Here is a 23,548-nt window from a genome sequence, read left to right as displayed (position 1 = left end):
AAGCTATTTCTGAAAAGTCAGAATTGCCAAATTCAACCCATGACACTGGGTTAAGTGGTCATGGTACTTGCAGAAGTCAAGTTAAGTGCCAAAGAGATAATGACAGCTCATAGCACTAGCAGCAGGGTTTAGATTTTAGAGTTACTAGTTCCAGACAAATCTTTACAGGTTAAAAAAAAAAAAAAAAGAAAAAAAAAAAGAAAAAAAAGAGAAAGGGAAAATAAAAAAGGAAAAAAGAAAGCAGAGAAAGGAAAACAGAAGAAGTAAAAAGAAAAACAGAAGTATTCTATGAGCAAGAAGCTGTGTGGGGCTGAGATGGCGGCCAGGATTAAACCATGACACAAATGTATTAACAAGTTAGCTAATCTACCCTAACAGGTGTTTTGATTTTTAAATTTACATCTCAACCAAATATGACAGAGGGAAAAGTAATGCAGTCTCTCTGACCAGGGTACTATGATCTTTCATAAAGAAACTGAAAACAACTTTCAGGACTTTTTACTTGGTGAGAACAACACGTGTGAGAGAAGAAGCGGGACCAGGACACCGCACTCTTGGTCTCTCTCCTGTCTCACACAAAACAGGAGAGAACTAAAATAATCTCTGTGACAACTAACCTGCTTAAAATGCTTTTAGCCACAGGGAAAGAAGACAATTTTGCCCCAAATTTACTCTGCTCATTAGGAAGCATTTTCTACCATTGAAGTGAATATGTGAAGGTACATGAGAAGAAAACTGGCTCCTGATTTCTGTCAGCTCTCCATCCCACTCTTCACTGCTTACATGCCTGCACCTCCATAGCACTGTCTAGAAGTTACTGTAACCTCCATGGCATGCATCAAGAGCATAAGATGAATTATTGAGAAAATAATCTTTGCTTTTTTTTTTTTTTTTTTCCTTTTAAAGCAAGCTTTCTGGTACTATATAGTTAGTATTTGCCATTAAATACTATCACAAAAACTTAAAACAGCCCTTGGTAATTTTACTACTGCAAGACCATGTTTCAGGTCGTGCAACTCATAAAACATTAAAAGAAATGCATTCTGTAGTGGTTATTTTTTTTTCTCCATTTTAACCTTATCCAAAATGTGTTAAACTGATAGAAGGAAGCCAGGAGAGTTCCAAAGGCTTGGGCTTGATACATTGGCTCTACAGCCACAGCTGCATCACCACACAAGAGCACATGAAGAAGCAGCCATACTTCCTGGAGATATTCAAGGCACAGATACTTGTGGGAAAACAGGTCTGACAAACTGGTATCTGAGAAAGTCTGGGGAGCCACATGGGAAATACTCTATACAGCTCAACAGGACATAGGAGTCTATGACATTTTCCAGTTCTTCCTCACACTTGGACTTCAAAAAACTTAAGACTTAGTTTCTCTCCCCATGAACTGCTCAGCAAGGTTAAAAGGGACTCAACATCCAGTAAGTGAAATTAATCATCATTATGCTGTCAGCAGTAGAATCCAAAAGAGATGTTATGAAAGAAGAGAGCAAGAGTAAAAAAGCCAGTTCTTGAGTCTGTTGGATGTCAGCATATTGCTTCAGAGTCCAAGGCAGCATTACAAACATCCAACTCTGAACACTTCTAATAAGTTAATTGAAGAAATATTACATTCCTATTCATAAAATCTTCCTTCTTCCAGAACAGACATTGATTGATGTTCTTAATAAATAAAAGATCATCAACTTTTATTCTATGATAAATCTTTCAAATTGCCATGTGTTTGTACTTTCCTGCTCTACCCACTGCATCTCCTCCAGCTGCTATGAGCTATTAGCAATATTTCCAGAACGAAAACATGGAACTGTTCTTGTTTCTTCCCAAATGCCAGAACTGACAAAAATGAAACAGCAAATGACATTTTCAATAGTTTTTACCTGATCCCATCATCCTTGCTGAAAATAAGTGTCCAAATAATAATGCACAGCACACTACTCCTACTTGAGTGAACCTATTTTTCTGTTTGACTAAAGTGGGAGGAGACCTTTCATATGCCAGTCCAAAATCCCTAACCATAGTAAGTGTCTCTATACTTCTCATTTCCCATCTGTAACTTCCCTTGGGATAGGGGTGGGTGGTGGATGGAGCAATGGATATGACAAAAAAAAACAAAACCAGCTCCAACAAAGAGGTCATGAACCAATAAAAAACCCCAATCTCATAACCCAAAGAAATCCTGAACCATACATCATAGTTTAGTTAATATCTGGCCATGATAAGCTGTCCACAATTATTCACAGGACCATAAGGACAAAGAGCAGAATGTGCAAGTTTGTTATTTCCACATACCTACAGTTGGAGCAGGTCATGATTCTTTCATGTGAAGCAGTAGTCTAAAGCAGACAGGTTTACGGAGAACTATTTTTCAAAAGCATTTCATTTTTCAAAATATTCTTCAGCTTTGTATCCAGAGACACAAAGCTAAAGCAAAGAGGTTTACAGTTCTCCAGGAGGACCCAGTTAGACTGAGACAAAAATTAAAAAGCAGCAATGAGTTCAAATGTAATAAGGCAAAGCATTAATTTTCAGTCCACTACACTGCTTCTTTCAAAGGCATCCACAACAATCCTTGCATTGGCTACACAGGAGATAAAGCTCCTATGCTTTCCTTGCCTAAAAACAATTGATGCAAAAATTATCTTTTAAGAATTTCTTATCTCCAGTGTATCCCTTTTACCATAGTGCCAGTAAGAAGTCCTATCCAAAGTAGATTGCCTGCAATAGTTCATAGATTGATTTCCTTTCCTATTTAAGAACCAAGTTTTAAGAGCTGACTGGACTTTCAAGTTTCTGTCCCTGCAGTAAAGTTTCTGAGAATCTGGTCAAGACCTTGCTGCACCAACAGAATCAGTAATAGCAATAAATATATATAATAGTGTTAAACTATTAATGATATGGTAATCTGCTTTAAACTACTTTTGAGGATGATTCTGACCATGCTGACACTCCTTATAAACTCCTTAACAACTCCTTTAAGTAAACCTGAGAAAGACACATAAATGCAGATGTGGGGGGAGGTGGTGAACAGAGAAGTCTCCTTTCCCACTAAGGAAACAACTACAACAAGTAAACAAAGACACCATCAGTAAGTGAACTCTGACAGCTTTTTTCACCTAACATCTCACAAACATGGAGGCAGGTAAGTGGTGAGGCCTAAGATGGATACAGACAGTAAAGATCTTTTTCACCCATCAGTGGTGTCTCATCCAAGCCAAAGGGAAGGAAAAGGCAAGAGGGTTCTGACCCTAAATGGAGAGAAATGGAAACACTCCTGAGCAAATGAAAAGGAGACAGTGGTACTAAGACTAATGGTATTGCTTATATTCTACTTACCTATTCTCCTGAATCACAGACTATCCTGTTAGAAGGGACCCACAAGGATCCTCAAATCCAGCTCTTCAATGGCTGATACAAACTCACAACCTTGGTGTTAATAACACTATGCTGTAACCCACTGAGCTATCTCAGCAGTCAAATGGTGTTTGACTCCGAATTTAGGGCCATTCCACTTCAAAGATCCCACTGTTTGAATGGGGCCCTTGAACAGTCAAAAGGGAAAGCTTGTCCCCTAAATATTCCTAGACAGTACAAAGGCATGGACATTCAATTTTCCCTTGGTGAGATAACTAGTTTGCTAAAAGGGAACCCCAGGCTAGAGATGTGGATGCTTTGATTTCCAACACTTTGTGACAGAAAGGTAAGAGAAGTTCAGCCTTATGCTGACCTCTGCAAAACAGGACAAGAGAAAAAGGCTGGAGGCCCGAATTCTTGCTTTGATGCAAACAAAAGCATTTTTTATTATCCAGTCCACAATAAAAATGAAATTTAAAAATCAAATAATAATTCACATAAAGATCACAGCAGCACCCAACACATTTGGAAACAAAAGCCAAATGAGAGGTTCGCCTTGAGGTTCCCAGATGATGGGGCAGAGTACACTGTCAGCACGGATGACACCAGACTGGGGAGAGTTACAGATACACCAGAGGTTGTGCTGCCATCCACAGGGACCTCCACAGCCTGAAGAAATGGGCTGACAGGCACCTCATGCACAAAACAGTACAAAACAAACAGCTACAGAAAGAAAATTCATTATCAAGATTATGCTGTGGAGGGGAAAATATTTTGTCATCATATGCAAAAGCAAAGAAATAATAAAAATCCTTATAACTTGTTCTTCTCCTTTTTGTGCTCAGCCCAAGTTGCTACAAGAGCATCTCAGCAGCTTGGGGGTAGATACTGAAATCTGCAGAGGCTTACTGCACAGGCACAGACACACCCAAGCATTCTTGGGTGCAAGGTGTTAAAGTGCTAATAAAGATTTTCTGTGCAATCTTGCAACATCTTGCAGAAAGAGATTTCATGCTCTAACAAAGGTTTGTACCAGGTCAGTAGTTACCTTTATTCTTCAACGGGCTTAAAATCTCTGTTGCCATATGCCACTATGACTGCATATCAGCTGAGACAGAAGAAAAGAGAAAAAATACTGAGCTTATAAAACTCTGGTGAGGATGGATTCCACTACACCCAAGATAGAAGCTACCCTTTAATACAATGGGTGTGCTTCTTGATTTATTTGCCTCAGTCCCTTGAGAATCAGCAGGCACCTCCTGTCTTTAAAACTGAAAGCATTACAGCTTTCAGAAGAAAACTATGGAAGTAATTCACAAACTGACAGAGTCAGTTTGGAACACCCATCACTGCAGCCCATGTGCCAAGGCTGTGGGCACTACAATCACCAGGAGAAAGGCACATTTGAGAGCCAGCACATACTGCTGATGCCTCTCATATCACCAGTTTTCTTCTGCTGTGTTTTCATAAAGCCTTGTCAGTACTTAGTGTAAATATTACTCTATATAGGTCCTTTCAGGGAGAATTTTTTTAAATCTCAGTCCCTTCATGAGCTAAATTTTTTATCATCAGAGACTTGTTTATGTCCTAAGTTATAGGAGGTTTGAAAGCCCAACCCCAGAGAAATTCAATTCAGCTTCAAAACTACATGAACTTGGACATTACTGAAATTAAGGTGGTCATTTTGGGCTCTGAATGACGCAGCTTAATGACTGCTACGCAGGCAATACTTTTATATGGGAACATTAGGAATATTAGGAATATTTATACTAAGTCCATTCCATTAAAAACCAAAACATCACACACGTGGTCATCGCCACTTATGGTGAAAGTCTTATAGTTCTTGCTGCAATTGATGCATTTCTAATACAATCCAATAACACTTCACAGAGTAAGTTTGCAGTGCATGGTAGCACATAAATCTTTCCACCTCCTTGTCCACAAAAGATTTATCAATACTAGAGCTTCAGTTATTGCTGCTCATTCTGAAGCTGCAAAGGAGCAGAGAGAAAAGGCCTAAGTAAAACCTGGATTTATTGTTTCTAGGAAAGAAGATGTTTGAAACTAAAATACGAGAATGAATAAAAGGTAATTGCAGCTTGCAACTTACAATGGCTTTTCAGCCAAATTCCAGCCTGTGAATATGGGTAATGCAAATGAGACTGATAGTACTGCAGATTTAATCAGCATATGCAGCTTGATAACAAGAATGCCCTGCAAGAGCAAACAGAGCTCCGACTGCAAGAAGATTTCATCAAGTCTGGGTTACAGGAAATAAGATTTTACTAAGTCGAAATGTAAAGTTTGTCCATGTGATGGTTCACTAAATAATTGTAGTAAGATATTACATGCCTTCCTGTAAATGGTATATAAGCACATGTAGTGCTCAGTAAAAACTGAATTCTGATCACCAGTGTCCCCATCTCTCTCTCATCGTCAATACCAGCCAAAAATCTCATTTTTGTTGCCATCAGCAAGAAGAGAGAGTGCCCTGGGAGTGGAATTTCCACCTCTTCTGGTGGAGCAAGCCTGTTCTGGCAGCAGATGCACTTGTTTTATAGAGAGGGTCAGCGAAAGAGAGGAACAAGTCTCGGTTGAAAGGCATTCAGTCTTTCAGCATTTAGCCTATATAGCTGATTCCCAGAAAAGCTACAGGCTCCACATGGGACAGAAAAAGGAGAAAGTTTCAGATTCTCCAGGACATGACCACAAATGTACTGTTTAGCCTTAGACTAACCAACTTCTTACTTACATGTTGACAGCCACCACCTGGAAGTTGAATAACAGTCCACAGTTAGTGTACCTCACAAATACAGTGAGACGTAATTGTTAACATTTGCAAAGCATATAGATAAAGTTCAGAGGAAAAGGTTCACTACCACTGAGTACACAGAGATGGAGGGAAGAGATAACACATTACCTGTATTTGTTGAAGTGGTGCAATATAATTCAATTCTACAACCATAAGCAAATACAGCTATGCACACGTGCATGCACACACATTCTCATTCAGCCCACGTGCTATCAGCTATTTGTGTAAGACAAAGATGCGATCCTGGAAATCCCACTGCACCCACAGCCCAGTTACATCTTTGCAGTAGGCATGAATGTGGGCAGTGTGTCTTGTAAACATCTTAAAATACCAAGAGGGAAAAACAGATAGATTCTGTACATTTTTGCCTTCTACTGCAATAGAGACAATATAGAGAAGGCCAGGTGAACAAAAATATCTGTGTGTGTGTATAATGAAAACAGAAAAAACCTTTAATACATCCTTTATACCTTTTCCTTTTCTGCTAGCATTTCAGTTGTTCCCAGTGCTGTGTCACCAAATGGCACGAGCACAGTTCTCATCACCATATGCTGTGTTGTCATCTATGACATTTGCAGAAAGGGGGGTGCCCTTCAGAACAAACCTATAACAGTAGATAAAAAACTGGGCTCTAGAAGCCCAGTCACGCTGAAGGCAGTCACATCTGATGAATCATGAAGACTGGAGAGAGAGGAGCAGGAGGCAGGAGCGAACAGCTTGTATTCCCTGCACAGCTCTCACGACCTACTGTAAAGGGGTCATAGCCGTGCTCACAATCAGGTACAGCGGCTGTGCTTAAAGCAAAGGGCACCTGGCACCCTCCCAGCCACGTAACCTACAGCACAGGCAGCTATTTCCTTGTAGTCAGGGTCCACTGCCTGACAAACATACGTGACATATTCCTGCAGAATTACAGGATGGTGAAATGACGACAGGAAGAAGAAAGACTCCTCTTCTACATTAATGGTATTCACTGTGAGGAGACAAATATGGAAACAGTTTACTACTGTGAGAAACTAGCTGAGAATCCAGCCTCAGGTGTTGCACTCTCCCTATCTTCCTGAAACAAACTTTAAAATAATATAGAAGGGAGAAAACAGTAAAAAAATAAATCTTACAGTACTGAGAACGATACAAAAACTTTTGGATCTATTTTCCCTGCTTACATCTTATTTGAGAATTATTCATGAAAATTATGACTTTATGTGTTTTAAAACAACTCAGTAGATCTACAAAGAATTCATTTAAATCAAGATTGAGGAGTGTGATGATCTGTTCTAAACCATCACTTGACTCAGATTTTCTTATCTTCCTGGATCAGTTTTCTCCAAAAAACTGCAGCTGAACGTGAACGTTGTTCTTTCACTCCACAAGATTATTAAGCCTGTTGAGGGGTGTGACTTTGCTTGGGTATTTCCAGTAAAAAGCACCCTCAGAGACAAGCCACACAAAGAAAATGCACTCGGCACAAAGCCAACGCTTTTGACAAACTCATGGTGTTCCCATAAAAACAAGACTCAAGGAATTCTCCTCCCTCTTTGCAAAGGTTAAGACCTGCAAATTCAGGCACCCTCAAGTGCTCTGAATGGAGCTGCAGAACATCAGCCCAGGCAGACACCAGAACCTGGAGAGAAGTCCCCTGCACAGTCCTCAGAAGCCACTGCCCAACTCTGCTGTCAGTGACCACAGCTCAGGCGCATGACACCAACCAAGGCCCAGTTTCATGTTTCAGGCCTGAGCTGAAATCTATACATTGTACTGAAACAGAACACTGTGGGCATTTCAGTCACTTGAATAACAGGAAATAAAACATACCTTAAGCAACATCTTGATAAACTAGAGTGCATTCTTCAAGGCTGATCTAAAGAGCAGACTTTCAGCTTCTTTTAGTATTAGTTCCTGCCAGTTCTTACCTGAAGCCATTGCAAAAGTTTTTTGCTCATGTTATTCAGGTGCCACAAAAAAAAGAGGACAAAAGACAGGTCATGCTAAAGAAATAGTATTCTATGTGAGAAACAAAAACAGGAGAAAAAAAAAAGAGAACACAAGATAGAGAATGAAAGAGAAAACAGAAATAGAGAAAGAAAAACAAAACAGAAAAACAGAAAAAGAAGAAAAAATAGAAAAACAGAAGAGAGAACAGAAAGCAGAATTGTTGCTAGAACAACAGCCACCTCACTTGAGGAGTATCTTCATCTCCAGCACATTCTTCACATCCAACTCCCTTCCTCCAGGCAAAGCCTTCAAGAGCTCCTAGTGCTGAAGGACTAGTGTAATATGAGTCCATGCAGGTTATCTGAAAGCTGCTACAAAAATGGCATTGTTTTGGTGCCATGATACACACTGTAGGTCAGGAAGAATTTTATTGGAAAGCAAAAACTTTCTAGGTAGAGTTTGTGTCAGACACCACTCTCTTGTACAAGAAAAATCTCACACAAGCCATTAGAGGGTCTCCTTAAACTCACAAGAACTTCTCTGTTGCATCATTGCTAAAAGCCCCTTCATTTCAAACGTACATCGTGTGTGTGTGTGTGAATTTGTTGGCCTTCTACAATTCATAAAGTTTTTTCTCAAGGTTAGACACCTGAAACACTACAAAAATAGTCCCTTCCCTCTTGGCATTTCTGAGGTCTGCCACAGCCAGAGCCTTGACAGGAGAGATTAATCTTCTGTATGCCTTAACATCTCATTTGATCAGTGTCCAGCACATCAGGCAAGAGGGAAAACCTTTCCCTTCAGTTTAAGTAGCAGGCTCTTCAGTGGAGTTTTACAAACTTTTTTGGAGCAGGAATGGACGGAATACATTCCAACATCATTTGATACCTTAACTGACAGTTCCTGTTACTACAAAGTAGCGGTGTCTCTGGCCCACAAATCAAGGATTAAGGGCTTAAATTACTTTATGACAGTATACATCTTTTACCTTTATATTTAGAATATGATCTAACAAACCGGTGTTGTGTTCTGACTTGTCTTTACATTGGAGCTAGCGATTCTTTGGATAAGGAGGAGAGTTCAGGCTGCCAAGGGGCTGCAGAACACCATTTCAATTGCAGAACAATCAATGAACACAATCAAGTTGAACACTGTCAAAAGAGCTCAGAGTCTCTTTTTGTATTATTAAAAAAAAAAAAAAAAGAAAGGGGGAGCAGACATGGGGACAAAAATGGACACATTTGAAGTTCAAAAGTGTTAATTTTAAAATATGCAGCTAAAATATCCTATTGCCACTTACAAATTATGTTAACCACAGAGTGGGGGATGAGGAATTCAGTTAAAAAAATATGGTAGGAAGGTGTTATCAAGATTTATAACACAAACTAAATTTAGAAATTTAGTAATATTTTTGCCAATGCTGTCCTGTGAAAGGTTGCACAATCAGTCCTTACATGGAAATTCCATTCAACAATACTGTCAGATTAGTCACTAAAAATAACTTCTATCCTTGAGGAACAAAAGTAGCAAAGGTTCTATAATTGACTGAAGTCTCCCACTTTACTTACATTTTCATTTCAATATACAGTGCAGAAAAGTTATACAATCCTCAAATGCTTTGACACAGTAACAGCAAGTCCTGAAGGTAGTGCAGTATTATTAAAATTTTAAATTGTTTTTTTCCCCATTTGAATGTGAAAAAATTTGCAAGTTTTACTTATCCCTCTATTTTTTAAGAAGTTACTAAAGCTGGGGATAATGGATGATGAAGGAGAAAAGACAAAATGCTTACAGTTGTTCAAGGAAACTGCTTCAGAGGATGGTTCGTTTGTCTTTGAGATATAACAAATACTTCACTAGAATCTAAATAGCTGCAATACATCTCCTTGAACTTATGCATCTATATGCTAAATACTGTTTTTTACTGGAAACTCTGATGTCCTGTATTATGTGCACTAGAACTTGGGAATTCAACCCAGTTTTGGTGCAAGCTAAAGGAGTTAACAAGGCCAAAAATGACAAAACGGGATTAGAGCTGAACTTATGTTTGGCATAACAAAAGAAGGCCACAAAGTTGGGCAGCTGAGCTAGAAAATGTCAGCTTTCTGTGACACATTTTAGCCTTAATAAAGCTGTTCTACCACAGCAGTTTAGTGATACACTGATCATTCCTCACTTTTGTTTATGAATATTATGTATAATGAGTGATGATGCCTAAGCAAACTGTGACAATAAAACCACAGCTTGAAAGCAGTCAAGCTCCTTGGCATGGTGGAAACATCAATCCTCTTAAAATTTCATGAGAATGGGATTTTCAATGGCATTTTGAAAAATAAAGGAAATTAACAAATTTACAATAATTTTACATTTGATAACAAATTAGGTTCCCACCTCGAAAGGCCTGCTGCTTCTATAGCTATTTCTCACATTACATAAGCTTTCTTTTAAACCAGAGGATAGTTTCAGCAGGCCATAAGCCCTTTAGTGCATCAAGTAAAGCCCTTAATGCAAATATTAACATCAGTTTAGTGAATGAATTACCAGTAGAATTTAAAACAGAATTAAAACTACATCTTTCCTTGCCTGTGTAGCTTAAAAGTGTCAACAGTTCTTGTTTCAGACACAAAAGAAATACTTATTGGTTACTCTAGTTACCTAAATCATTGATTATATAGAGACAGCACATAAAAGTATACTAACTTTGTATAAATCAAGATTTTACGGTTTATTGCAGGATTTTACAATTTTTGTGGGGGATTTTTTTGGTGTAGCTTGACCTGAAATCATTAAGACATATCTACATCATTTTTTTTCAAGATTCTTTTATCACACAGTGATCAATTCTTTACATTCATTTTCTGTAGATCTCTCCATTCCAGTTTTTCAGAGTTCATGAGTTACTGAGGAAGTACAAGTTCAAACACACCTATACAAACAAGACAAACTAGACAAAATATTGCAGATAAGGCTACCTTTTTTTTTTCTTTTTTTTTTATCTATAAATTTGTTTCAACCAGGCACAGAGAACTTTGGAACACAATATTGAAAGCCATCTATGACAATCTTTGCAGCTTAGGTGTTTGCAAATTTCCCAGTCAAGCACTTGCTCCTACAGCTTTAAGAATGCATATATACACCGATTTTTTATTTCCTCAGCACTTCAAGTGAATCAACCCCCAACACAGTGGTTCTAAAACCGTACCAGATTTACCAGAGTAAGACTACGGATGGGCTAATTAAGTGGCACCACATTCTCTTGAGCCTGTGTGCTTTACTTCAAGACAGAGTTGGCTGCTCCAAGGCCGGGCTCACTCACAGCAGTGACAAACATGCACAGCTGAGAACATGGAGGCACAGCCTGGGGCACAACGTGCTGGCTACAGCAACCAGGGAACCAGGACTTGCACATGTAACTTAAGAAAAACTGCATTGCCAAACTGTACTTTTACATGAAGTTCAAGCACAAACTTTTTCCCAATATTCTCAATTTGCAAGAAAGCTCTGAAGGACACACCACCCCCCAAACTTTAAAGGTGTTTAATTCTGCACAGTCAATTCCACATTAAATCACAAAATAAACACTCGCTTTTCACCTGTTAATTTAACAAAAAAACCCTTACAACTTAAGGTTAGCAAATACATTCCCAATCTACAGCCTCATGTAACATTACTAATTATAGGTGTCATTAAAGAAATGCTCTCAAAACATACATACAATAGATGCTGTGGGTAAAGGACACAGTGAACACGTTATTTCATTCTCTCTAACAAATACCTAGTGATTATGGGCAGTGTTTTAATGCTGATGTTAAAATTACATGATTCTTATTCTTCCAGTCCTGTTTTACTTGTAAGAAGAATTACAATTTGAAAAGTGCACATACAACTGTGAGAACTGTGGAAGAGAGGACTGTGAAGAGTACGAATTAGTGCTTGTTCCACATAGGTGCTGCTATAGGTCCCTGTGGAGCCCTTTCAACAGTCACAAATTCTTCAGGGTTGTCAAAAGCTTCATAGTGGACTAGTAAGTCTTGAATAGCACACTCCTCAATCTGGAAGGAAGAAAAGAGCATGAATGTCAGTGTCAGGTCTACATTTACACTGCAGGCATGGTTACAAGCTGGCTTTACTGGTCCTGAATGCATCAGATCTCCTAATCAGAAGGAGTAGTAGATGATGCATTCTTCAGACAACTTGAAGAAACCTCACGTTTCCAGGCCCTGCTCCTCATGGGAAACTTCAGGCACCTTTGATATCTGCTGGAAAGGCAAGAGAGCTGGACACAAGCACTCTAAGATGTCTCCCCATTGGTAAAAAATTCTTAACACAGATGATGAAGGAGGGATAAAGGGGAGACATTCTGATGGATCGCTTACTCATAAAAGAAAAGGACTGATCAGGGATGTGAAGGTTGAGGGCAGCCTTGGCTGCAATGACAATGAGATGCTGGAGTTCAGGATCCTGAAAGCTGGAAACAAAAGAAATAGCAAACAACTTGGGACTTCAGAAGAGAAGAAGGCGTCTGCTTAGAAAAAATCATGGGATTTCGCCCCAGAAAGAAGAAAGGTTCAGGACTGCTGGTTGATTTTAAAGATCACCTCAGCCAAGCCCAAGAAAAGACCCTGCTAATGAGCTTCCTAGCCAAGTAAGAACGGCAGGAGGAGCACAGCTGAAAAAACCAGCTCCTGACAAAACTTAAACAAAAAGGAAGCATACAAGACGTGGAAGCAGAAAGAAGTGACACAGAAGGAAAATAGAGACACTGTGTGACCACACAGAAAAGAATTAAGAAAGTCAAAGCCCATCTTCGGTGGAATCTGGCAAGGAACACGAAAGGCAACAAAACAGGCTTCTACAAAAGGCAACATGGATCCACTACTGAATGAAAAAGACATGGAAAAGGTGGGGACCCTCATCTTGGTCTTAAGCATAAAGATCAGTCTCCAGCAATGCCAGGCCCTGGAGATGAGAGCTGGCCAAAATGACTGCAAGACCACTCTCAAAAAAACCTTTGAAAATTGTTGCAATATGGGTTGATTCCTGAGGACTAGAAGGAATCAAATGTCATTCCTACTTTCAAGAAGGGCAAGAGAATCTGAGTGACCACTAGGTGATCCCCAGGAAAGTGGTACAGCTTAATTACTAAGTAAGAGTTTAAGGGGACAAGCTTAAGAACAGACCTCATAAATGCCATGTGAGACAGACTGAAAACTGCCTGAACTGGTGATCTCAAACAGTTGTGACCAGTGGCACAAAGTCCAGCTAGAGGCCTGTCACTAGCACCAGCACTGAGACTAGTGTCAGTACTGTTTAACATCCTCATCAATTACACACAGGAAGATACACAGTGCACTCTCAGCAAAGTTACAAGCAGTAGAGAATTGGAAGGAGTGGCTGATACACCAGATCATTGTGCTGGCACTCAGAGAGACCCAGACCATGCTGGAAAAGTGGGCTACAAGGAATTTTATGAAGTTCAAGAAAGGGAAACACAGCAGTACGCACTGGTAGCTGACAAGTTGGAAAAAAGCCTATGACAAAAGGAGCTGGGATTCTGGTGGACAATTTAGCCCTTTAGCCAGCAGTGCACTCATTGGGCAAAGAAAGGTGACAGCCTGCTGTGCTCTATGAGGGACAGCACTGCCAGAAAAATGAGACAGATGACACTTCCCCTCTACTCAGCACTGGTGAGACACACTTGAAGTGCTGGGTTCACTTCTTGACCTCCCAGTACAAGAGAAACATGGATATAATGAAAAGTTCAGTGACATGGCATAAAAACGATTAAGAGCCCAGCACATCTGACACTGAGGAGATGCTGAGCACACTGCACTTCTTTAGTGTGCATAAACTAAGGCTTAGGGTGATCTTATCAAAGTGTATAAATACCTGCTAGGAAAGAATAAAGACAACTTACCCATGCAGTGATAGCCAAAGACAGGAGAAGAGGCAATGGGCACAGATTGAAAAAGAAAAAATTGCATTTAAATTTTTTTTTTGTGTCAGAGTGGTCCCTGGAACAGGTTTTCTAGAGAGGCCATTTGTCTTCATCCTTGCAGATAATCAAACGCTGCCTGGCTTTGAGAAACCTGCTCTAAACTGACCCTGCTCTGAGTAGGGGCTTGGATTAGACAATTTCCAGAGGTTCCCTCCAAACTCAACCATTATCTAATGCTGCAAATACATTTACCACAGACGCAGCCATTTTGACTTGAATAGAGGCCTACCTTATCAAACAGCAGTGTGAAGTTACCATTAAACGATATTTAATAACATTATGAAAATAACATATATTAATACATAATTAATGCTAATAACTGATCACTGAAAGAGCCATTGAAAACTCCTTGTGTTACTTTAGAGCAGCAGTAATTTAGCACTTTACCTGGATCAAGGCCAAAGGTTTTTCTCTGCTCCTAATAAGAGCAGCTTCTTGCTGGAGCTCTTCCTCTACAATAGCTGAGAACATGACAGGTGCTATTACAGGAGAGCTGGCTGGTGATGCTGTTGACCAAGGACTGCAAAAAAAAGCAACCAAACAACATTATGAGGCAACATCAAAGTCAGCACAACACACAGTAAAAAAGTCCCAGAACCTAAACCATTACCAAACTTACTTATGACTCTCCTGTGGAGAGACCTGCTGTGGAGAATCCAGAACACAGTCCTCAAGACCTGGGTTACTTCTAGTGTTGCACCTGGAGACAGGTAAGAAAGAAAAGTAAAAGTTACTGGCAGAGCATTCTCCTACATCATATTGTGAAATACAAACTTACAGTAGGAAATTACAACAAATATGTAGGGTTTTTACAGAGGGAAGGCATCAGGATATAATGTGGAATTTGTTTTTAGGTGTGATACTGTGACTGAAGAAGATACTGATTCTAACTACCAGATCCTAACGGAATTTCATCTTGGGCATTTGAGGATTTGAAAAAAAGATTTTCATTTCTGGTTGTTTAGTTAAAAAAAAAAAAAAAAAAAAAAAGGCTTTTTTTGCTTTTTTACATGTAAATTAGCCAACTGGGTTATGCACTAACAGCACTACCTATGGAAGTTTGCAATTAATATGAAAGAACAAAAAATTCAAGATAAAAAGATAAAGATTCGAGAGAAAAAATTCAACTGTCCTGCATTCAAATTAATGCTTCACACAAAAGAGCCAGTGCAACAATCTCACTAGAATAAATTCTTTGAGTGGAAGCCGATGAATTATGGACTTTCGGTCCATTTCCTGTAGCCACCCCTCACATTCTCAAGAACAGCATAAAACTAAAATTAACAGAATAGAAAAGAAAAAAAAACAAACTTGAAATATTTATATAGTTCCCGACAGGAAGATATTTTATTCAGTCACAAAATGTTAATCTCTCAACAAAAAGAAGTTCACATTTGTTACACTGTATTCATTAAGAGACAAGTATATTTGTCATAAAAATCCTACACCAGGAAGAGAGCCCTATTCTCATGATTTAATCTTTGACAGGATAGTTTTGTAATTTCCAGAACCTTAAAAAAGTGTTACAGCACACTGTGAAATGCTGGCAAACATTTTTTGAATTATTCTATGCCACTGCAAACAACTCTATGGGTGTTGCTGTTTCAATTAATCATACTCAGGTTTTTTTAACACTTTGGTAATCCTTTGTAAGTGAGCACAGGCTCTTGGAAAAAACAAAAAAAAATCTATAGAAAGTTAAGAGAATTCCAGTAACTACTAAGCTCTCTGTCTGAAATATTTTCCCCAGAACATAATTCCAAGGATAACAAAAAACATGACTCCTACCACTAAGTAGTAAGGGCAAGATCTCAAAAAATCTGAAATCTAACTGACATCCATCTTCAAAAATGGATTTTAAATAATCGTGTTGAGCTTTTTGTCACAAAACATAATTTTCCTCACAAAACAAACAATGCACATTGCCAGGTCATGCATCCTTGTACTCAGTCTGAAAAATATGGACTGAGTAAATGGACTACAAGATGGGTGGAAAATGGTCTGGAAATGGATTAGCTGTACAAAGTCCAACTGGAAACCACATGCTAGCGGGGGTCCTCAGGGACTGATACTGGAACCAATCCTGTTAAGCATGTTTGGTAGAACAGAACAGACCTTCAGCAGGCCACAGCTGGCAGTGGAGAGGTCGGGGATGGTGCACATTCTGGATGCCTTTCAGAAGCCCTCAAGAGGCTGGAGAAATGGGCAACTGAGAACTAATGAATTTCAAAGGCAAGTGCAAAATCCTGTATTTGGAAGAGAACAGCCCCACTGCCCCCTGGCAGTACAAGCCAGGACTGACTGGCTAGAAAGCAGCAGAGAGGAAGCAGAGCCTGCAGAATCCTGGCTGGCAATTAGTAGAAAATGTTACCAGACAGAGCCCCTGCAGCAGAGACAGCCAACTGCATGCTGGGCTGTGCTAGCAATACTGTAGCAAAAGAAGGCAGAGGAAGCGATTCCTCCCCTTTATTCGTCTGCATACAGAGTATCATTCTCAGTTTTGGGCTCCTCAATACAAGAAGGATGCTGTAAAATTGGAACAAATCCAGGACTAGGAAGAATGTGTTTTGTTAATCCTAAAGGGAGGCAGCAAAGGGGAGATCTCAGTGCTATCTTCAACTGCTTAACTGCAGGATACAGAAAAGATGAAGCAAGAATCTTCTTAGAGGTGCACAACAACAGATTAGAGGCAACATACACAAGAGGCAAAATAGTAAATCCCAGATAGATAAAAGGAAAAACAAAAATACCATACAGAGATGCTTATCCACTGAAACATGTTGCCAAAAAAGTCTGGGGCATCTTCACACTTGGAAGCAGTCACAACTCAACCAGACCAGGTCCTGAGTAACACGATCTAGCATGACTTACTTTGAACAAGAGGCTATACTACAGAATCAAAATTATTCTGTGATTTCAAAGCAGGGCACTAATTTTTAGCTGCACCCAGCTCTGAGGTCCTCAGCATGAAAAAGAACAGGGAATTTGCTGCAAGTTCAGACGAGGCAACCAAGATGATTAGAGGAATGGAGCACCTCTCCATCCAGGGAAAAACTGAGAAAATTGAGTTTGTTTAGCCTGGAAAAAGGAAGGCTTCAGACTGACTTAATTGTTGCCTTCTAATACATGAAGGGACCCTGCAAGAAAGATGGAGAGGGACTTTCTACAAGAACATGTAATGTCAGGACAAGGCTTCAAACGGGAAGAGTGCAGGTTTAGTTTAGGTATTAGGAGGAAGTTCTTCACTGTGAAGGTGGTGAGGCACTGGAACAGGTTCCCCAGGGAAGCTGTGGATGCCCCATCACTGCCAGTGTTCAAGGCTAGGCTGGATGGAGCTCTGAGCAAATGGGTCTAGTGAGAGGTGTCCCTTCCCCCAGCAGGAGGGTTGCAACAAGATAATCTTTAACCTTCCAACCCAAACCATTCTACGATAAATTAGCTTCCAGCTTTTATTGCACTTAAAGATAACAACATTGAAAAGCAAAAAATAACCAAAGAAAAGGAAGATGAAGAGGAGATGAAGGCAGTCTTCTTCTTTTATACTGATGCTATCTCTCAATTTTATCTCTTTTCCCACCTGATTTAATAATACTCACCTTCCAGCACATTTGACAGTAACTGATTTGACAGTTAAACTCTTCTTTCCATTCCCAATCCAAAGAACTCACAGCATTGCTATAAATGAATCCAACTAGATCACTACACTTAACTAACCTGATGACTTCTATACAAAGAAACAAGATAAAAAACCCAAATAACAACCAAAAAAAATCACCTCAACAGGAATTTCCCAAAACTGGAATTAATAGTTCCAGCATCACAGCATACCCTAGTGATCAGTTAAAAGGTAAGTAAATACCTTTATCATCTTCCTCATTTAAAGCCAATGGAGCTTTAAAATGTAGGAAGAAGTCCAGGTATTTTGAAGCAGTTTGTACATACATCTACATTTGTACATCTGTGTTTCTGGCTAACAAGACACTCAGTCCAGATACTAAATCAACTGCAGATATTTCAACATGCTAAATTAATTCCTCAGCTGGCATCAAAATGACTAGGAGAAATGTGAGGCTAGCATATACAGGAAAATGAAAAAAAAGCTACAAAAATATAGAATTTGGAAACCTGGAAGTCTTAGAAATTAAGACTGATGCAGACACATAAATGGTTCTGCATGGAAATAAACCAGCCAAGTATCATCAGTACTGAACCAACCTGATTAACTCAGCTGGCTGAACTTGCCATGACTCTTGTGTAGCCACCAAAATGTCCCAGCCCTTAACTCCCTAGTGGTTCTTCAGTATTTGTTCATGAGACGCCAGGTCAGGTTTGGTGCCTCCCTAATCTAATAACTGCTCTCAGAAAAAGAAGACAAAGCCCTGTCTCCTGCAGAACCCTCCTGGGTTTTGCTATACCATTTGAGTCATGTGCTACATATTAGCTCATTATTAGCCATGACAGAACTAGGCCATTCCCACACAAAGCTGCAAATACTTGTTTCCACTAAGACTCTTCACTGCTCCCTGGAGTAACACAGTGAAGACAACTCAGGCTGCCACAGCTAAGTTAAGTTATGTCAGGCCTATGTTTTTTAGCTTGGACTATGAGCTACACATGCATAGCATTAACTCCCAAGGCTGAGGTGTCCCTGGAAACTACACAGCCACATCCACGTACCCCAGCTCTTGGGATAATCTGCCTATGGATTAAATGCAGTTCAAATCACCACAATTCATTACACGGCTTACCTAAAAAAATTCTGTATTGCAAAAATTAGAAGGTGACAGTACATAGAAGAATGCTTAGGTCACCATCCAAAACACTCTCATCCAGAGATCAGAAAATTATCAGTTTAATTAGTGCACAGTTTATCCAAAGGAGAAAGACAAAGCAGGAACATTAAGCAATGCAATTATCTTTAGCATCCTATCACCAAGTCGAACATTAACAGGTGAGGATTGGTTTTGCTCTACGTTTTTGCAATTTCCTTCTCTTAAAAAGAAAGGGGTAAGGGTGTGGAAATTAATCTTCACAGAAATAGCCTTTAAATGCCACAGGTAAAAATCACAGCCTGCTGTGACAAAACAAAAATAAAATAGAAACTCCACTCCTAAGTTTCAGATAGAGGAACTAGTCATCTAGGCTTACACCTAATAGAAAGAAATAAGCATCTTCAGACACAATTCAAAAACAACCTGAAATAGCTTTGGAGGGGCCTTCTTTTCAAAGTGATGATAGTCAATTTAGCCATCTACTAGACTTCCACTAGCTTAATGTATCATCTTCAGACATTTAATGTATTAGACCTGGATTCATCTTGAATAGTCCACTTTGAGAGCATGCAGACTGGCCAGGCTGCAAAGACGAGACAGGGCAATGGAAAAGGAAAGGAAATGACTTTATGAAGATTACAGAGCTGTTGTGATAAAGCTAATAATAGCATCCAGTACAAATTCTCTTATCACCAGTCCTTGGCATCTCCCATATGATGAAAAGTTTTATTATTGTGCTAGCAACAAAATGAACAATACCTGTTCTGCAGATTTGTGTTTCATGTCCCCACAATGCCACTCACCACAGTAAAGCTCACTTCAGCTTTATCACTCAGTTCCTGAGGAATGCCTCCCCATCATGCACATTCCAAATGCCTCCTACCTCTCTCCTCAGACACTATCCCACACACAACATTCCTACATTTCTACCCTCATTTTTTTCTTTATATAGCAGTAAAACATGTAATACTTCTGTCCTACAGAAACACGTTTTTGTACAAACTGAACAACCAAAAGCAAGGCCCAGCAGAACTTTCTTCTCCCCACAGAGGAGTTAGTTGTTGGAGGACAATGGAACAGGAGTTCATAAGAAAAACAGCCAGATAATGACACAGCTCCTTGTGGACCAACAGCTCTGCAAACTTCTCCCCCAGTGCAGCTGCGTAAACTTGAGTCAGGCTGCTCGAAAAGCTGTGTTGTAAGAAGAGTCGTGTGAAGGATTACAGAAGCTTTCCCTCTTTACTCAAGAGCAGCATTTAGGCTCAGTTCCTCAGGCCTTTCTTGAGCTATGCTGCAGCTATGGCCAAGCCCAGCTTTGCTGTTCCTGAGCCTGACTGGATTTGCAGGTTTGATGTCAACTTTGCCTGATCCCAGTGCACCTGCCTGTGCTCACTGACTGTGGCTCATCCTGGTTTCTGTCACAGAGCCTGTCACCTCCCTCTGGCACGCCAGGGTTGTGCCTTTGCCAGGGAAGGCACCAGGCACCAGTTGTGCTGTCACACTTGTCTTCCCTACCACTGTGGGTCAGCTGGCCTGAAGTGCTTCCAGACAGTAGGTGGTAAAGTCTGTAAGATTTTCAGGCTCTCTGTTTTATATTTGTAAATATAAAATGATGACAGGGGGAAGGGATGCAGGTGGGTGGGAAGTTCAGTCATACAGTCCTTCAAGAATAAGGCTGAGATTCTTTACTCACCTTAGGCAGTTATTTTAACTCAGAACAGCAATTCTATTGGAGGTAGCAAGAGGATGCACGGCTAAAACGTTTTTACCAAAGAGCAATATTGTCTAATAACTAGAGATATAACTCACATGTGCCTTATTTTTGTCTTTAGAACTGTAGCCCCACAGTAATTATAAAACACAGACATAACCAGTGCATCAGTGTTTCTGTAAGCTTGCTTAATACATGAAAAACTGCACTTAAACAATTAAGTTATGAGAAAACTCAGATTAGGAAATGTCAGAACTGTTTGAAGTTTGAATAAACTAGTTTTATGCACTCAGTGGTTACACAGAAATATTCCTTAGCAAAATGTCTCATGAATGCCCATGAATACCTAATTTCTACAGAGGTTAGAAAATACAGGTTTATCATTTTATACATACATACATATGCAAATAAACACATACAGACCTATTTTGTTTGGAGCCTGAAACTTCCTATCTATATCTAGATATATATACAGACCCATCTATATGGATACAAAAGCTTTGACCCTGAAACAAAGTATTAGCAATGGCATTAAATTGCTTAAGTCTTTAGGCTTCCTATTCTTAAGAGTATTTAATTCATCAAATCTTATTAACAGAATCATCAGAAGAATGCTCTTTTTAAATGACAATTTTATTCTTTCTTATTTCAGCAGAATTTAACAGGTCATTATGCTTCTTGTATAATGGTTGACCAATTAGAAAAAAATACATTCTTACCTTACAGTGTTTTGGATTGATGAATCCTCAGATCCTTTATATCTGCATCTTTTAATACCAGTACCAGGTGAATTATTCACACTCATACACTTCTCTTCTTCCATCACAAGTTCACGGAATGACTTTGGCAAGGCAGAATGTAATGAAGATGACCTTTTTAAAAACAAAAATGAAACAAAATCACTGCATTTTATACTTGCACTTTCCAAGATTCCATATTATTCCATGATTCAGCAAGCACAGAGGCTTTTCTACTTACTAAAAATACATTATTACTTAGGTTTTGTATACTGCCATTATCCTGCTAGGCCCTATTTGCTAAATAAGCCATTTTGGGTCATATAGGTAAAGAACAGGAAATAAATATCTGTGGGAACAGAAAAGCCAGTAGTTTTGAATTTTCATTAAAATTAAAAAAAAAAAAAGTCAAACTCCAACCCTCCCACCTATTCCCCCTACCTCGTCCTCTTCTAAAGCAAATTTTTTTCATAGATGGCTTGTCTTAGATAAGCTGTACCTTTTTTAACAGTGCTAGTCCTTGACAAGTATTTTCATAAATCACAGTGCTCCAGGTACTGTCAGTCTAACACAGGCAGTTTACCACCATGAAAGTCAAGTACAGCTGATCTTTTCTCCCCAAGATACCAAGTGAGTTACTCACACCTGCTGGAGGCTCTATAAATCCTTTTTTCTACAGTGAAGTTCAATAAAACTGATATCCTTCATATCTTTCATTTTCTTTTACTTGTCCAAGCACAAGTTGCTGAATTAGAGACTGCATATTATCTTTCAAAAATAAACTATTAAGAAAATATAGCAATTTTGCATCTTCCAAACTCAAAGCTTTTTTTTTACAGAATTCAAGTTACCACTAGTCCTTCTCTTACCTATCAAGGCTTTGGAATGAATTCTTGATATATTTGCTTACATTTGACTTTACTAAGTATAGCAGTCCCACGTATTGCAAAATACACAAAATGTATTCTGAAAGAACAGCTCTGCTCATTATCTCCTCAAAGAAATAAGAGGCCATTTATAAGCATACTTAAGTAAAACAATCTCTTTATACAATGCCAATTGTTTGTGCAACTGCCATAAGAGCAGTATCTGAAGTCAAAAGACTTTCACACTACATTTAGGTGGGACACAATTTAAGGTAACAAATATGAAGGAATTTTAAAAGTGCAACATTGTACCTGAAACATTACAACAAAGGCATCTAAAATCTATGCATGACGTCTGATGTGAGACCACCCTGGCTTAAGTTTGGATTTTTTTTTTCTTTTAATTTAAGTATTGGGTAAGTAGCACAGAGGATGGGAACCTCCAGATAGAGGAGTTCAGTCATTTGGCACATCCTCTACTCCTACCACCAGCTGGCACACAGAAATTGAAGCAAGTGTTTGACCAGACCTCCTCCAAACCTATTATAGAGTAGGCGTATTGTTCATGGGATCTGCTGTCACAAAACCTGCTTCTGCTAACAGCATTTTAAGTAGCCTACTTTGAATTGATTTACCCATTTCCAAAAATTCTGTACTGCAATCAGATGCACTTGCAACAGAGAGCCAAAAAAATAACCAACCCACAAACAACATCTCCCAAAAAAATCAACTGTGTCAATCTCAGTTTGTGAACCTATCCAAAACAATTATTTGTGGCTTAAAATTACTTGTCTGAAAAGTGGTACAAAGATTTCCTAACATGTAACAACTCTAAATTTCAGCTTGTCCGGTCTGATAAACTGTCATTTTATCTAAATTGCAAAATTAGAAAAACTAATTTATACTTCTTTTTCTTAAAGTGGAATATGACTAAGTTTCTCTAAGCTGTAACTGCAAACTATCAAAGCATGGAGTTCCAAAACAGCTGCTGATGTTAAGTATAAACTAGAATACTGTCAAACCAACAACCTAGACATCAGGACACACAATTGTTAATTCTCAGGAGAGACTTCAAAGTTTTTCATGCCTCTGGTCTTGAAAAGCTGTAGACTCTCCTGAGCTTATAAAAGGCCCAAAACAAGTAAGCAACACTCCCACTCCCTTGATCCAAGTAGGTTTAGAGAGCTAATAAAGTCAACACGCAGTTTTTTTCAAAGTGTTACTAGAGCAATATTTTATTTTTCCCTTCTAATTCTCACTTTTCTTCAAAGGAGGAAACATAGGTTCAGTTTCCCCAAGAACTATGAAACTAGGGGTTTTACTTGGTGGAAAAGGTAGGGAATTAGTGTATGACAGACTT

At 39.1% G+C, this 23,548-nt stretch overlaps 1 protein-coding gene across 2 annotated transcripts in view; it reads right to left on the bottom strand.

Annotated features, from left to right (window-relative positions):
* Positions 1 to 11,060: 11,060 nt before the first annotated feature.
* The window catches only part of IBTK (inhibitor of Bruton tyrosine kinase), a 54,011-nt gene continuing 41,523 nt past the window's right edge, over positions 11,061 to 23,548 (bottom strand). For both annotated transcript variants that reach the window (XM_014877810.2, XM_014877811.2), the window contains exons 26-29: positions 21,305 to 21,457; positions 14,722 to 14,802; positions 14,490 to 14,622; positions 11,061 to 12,156 (exon numbers count right to left, since the gene is read on the bottom strand). In XM_014877810.2, the coding sequence (XP_014733296.2) occupies positions 12,031 to 12,156; positions 14,490 to 14,622; positions 14,722 to 14,802; positions 21,305 to 21,457 (493 nt within the window). In that variant the 3' untranslated portion in view covers positions 11,061 to 12,030. The remainder of the gene's footprint in view (positions 12,157 to 14,489; positions 14,623 to 14,721; positions 14,803 to 21,304; positions 21,458 to 23,548) is intronic.

Source organism: Sturnus vulgaris, chromosome 3 (assembly GCF_052056855.1).
Source record: "Sturnus vulgaris isolate bStuVul1 chromosome 3, bStuVul1.hap1, whole genome shotgun sequence".
Taxonomy (NCBI): domain Eukaryota; kingdom Metazoa; phylum Chordata; class Aves; order Passeriformes; family Sturnidae; genus Sturnus; species Sturnus vulgaris.
Note: the sequence above shows the minus strand (reverse complement) of the source record. Positions and strands in the feature narration are given on the sequence as shown.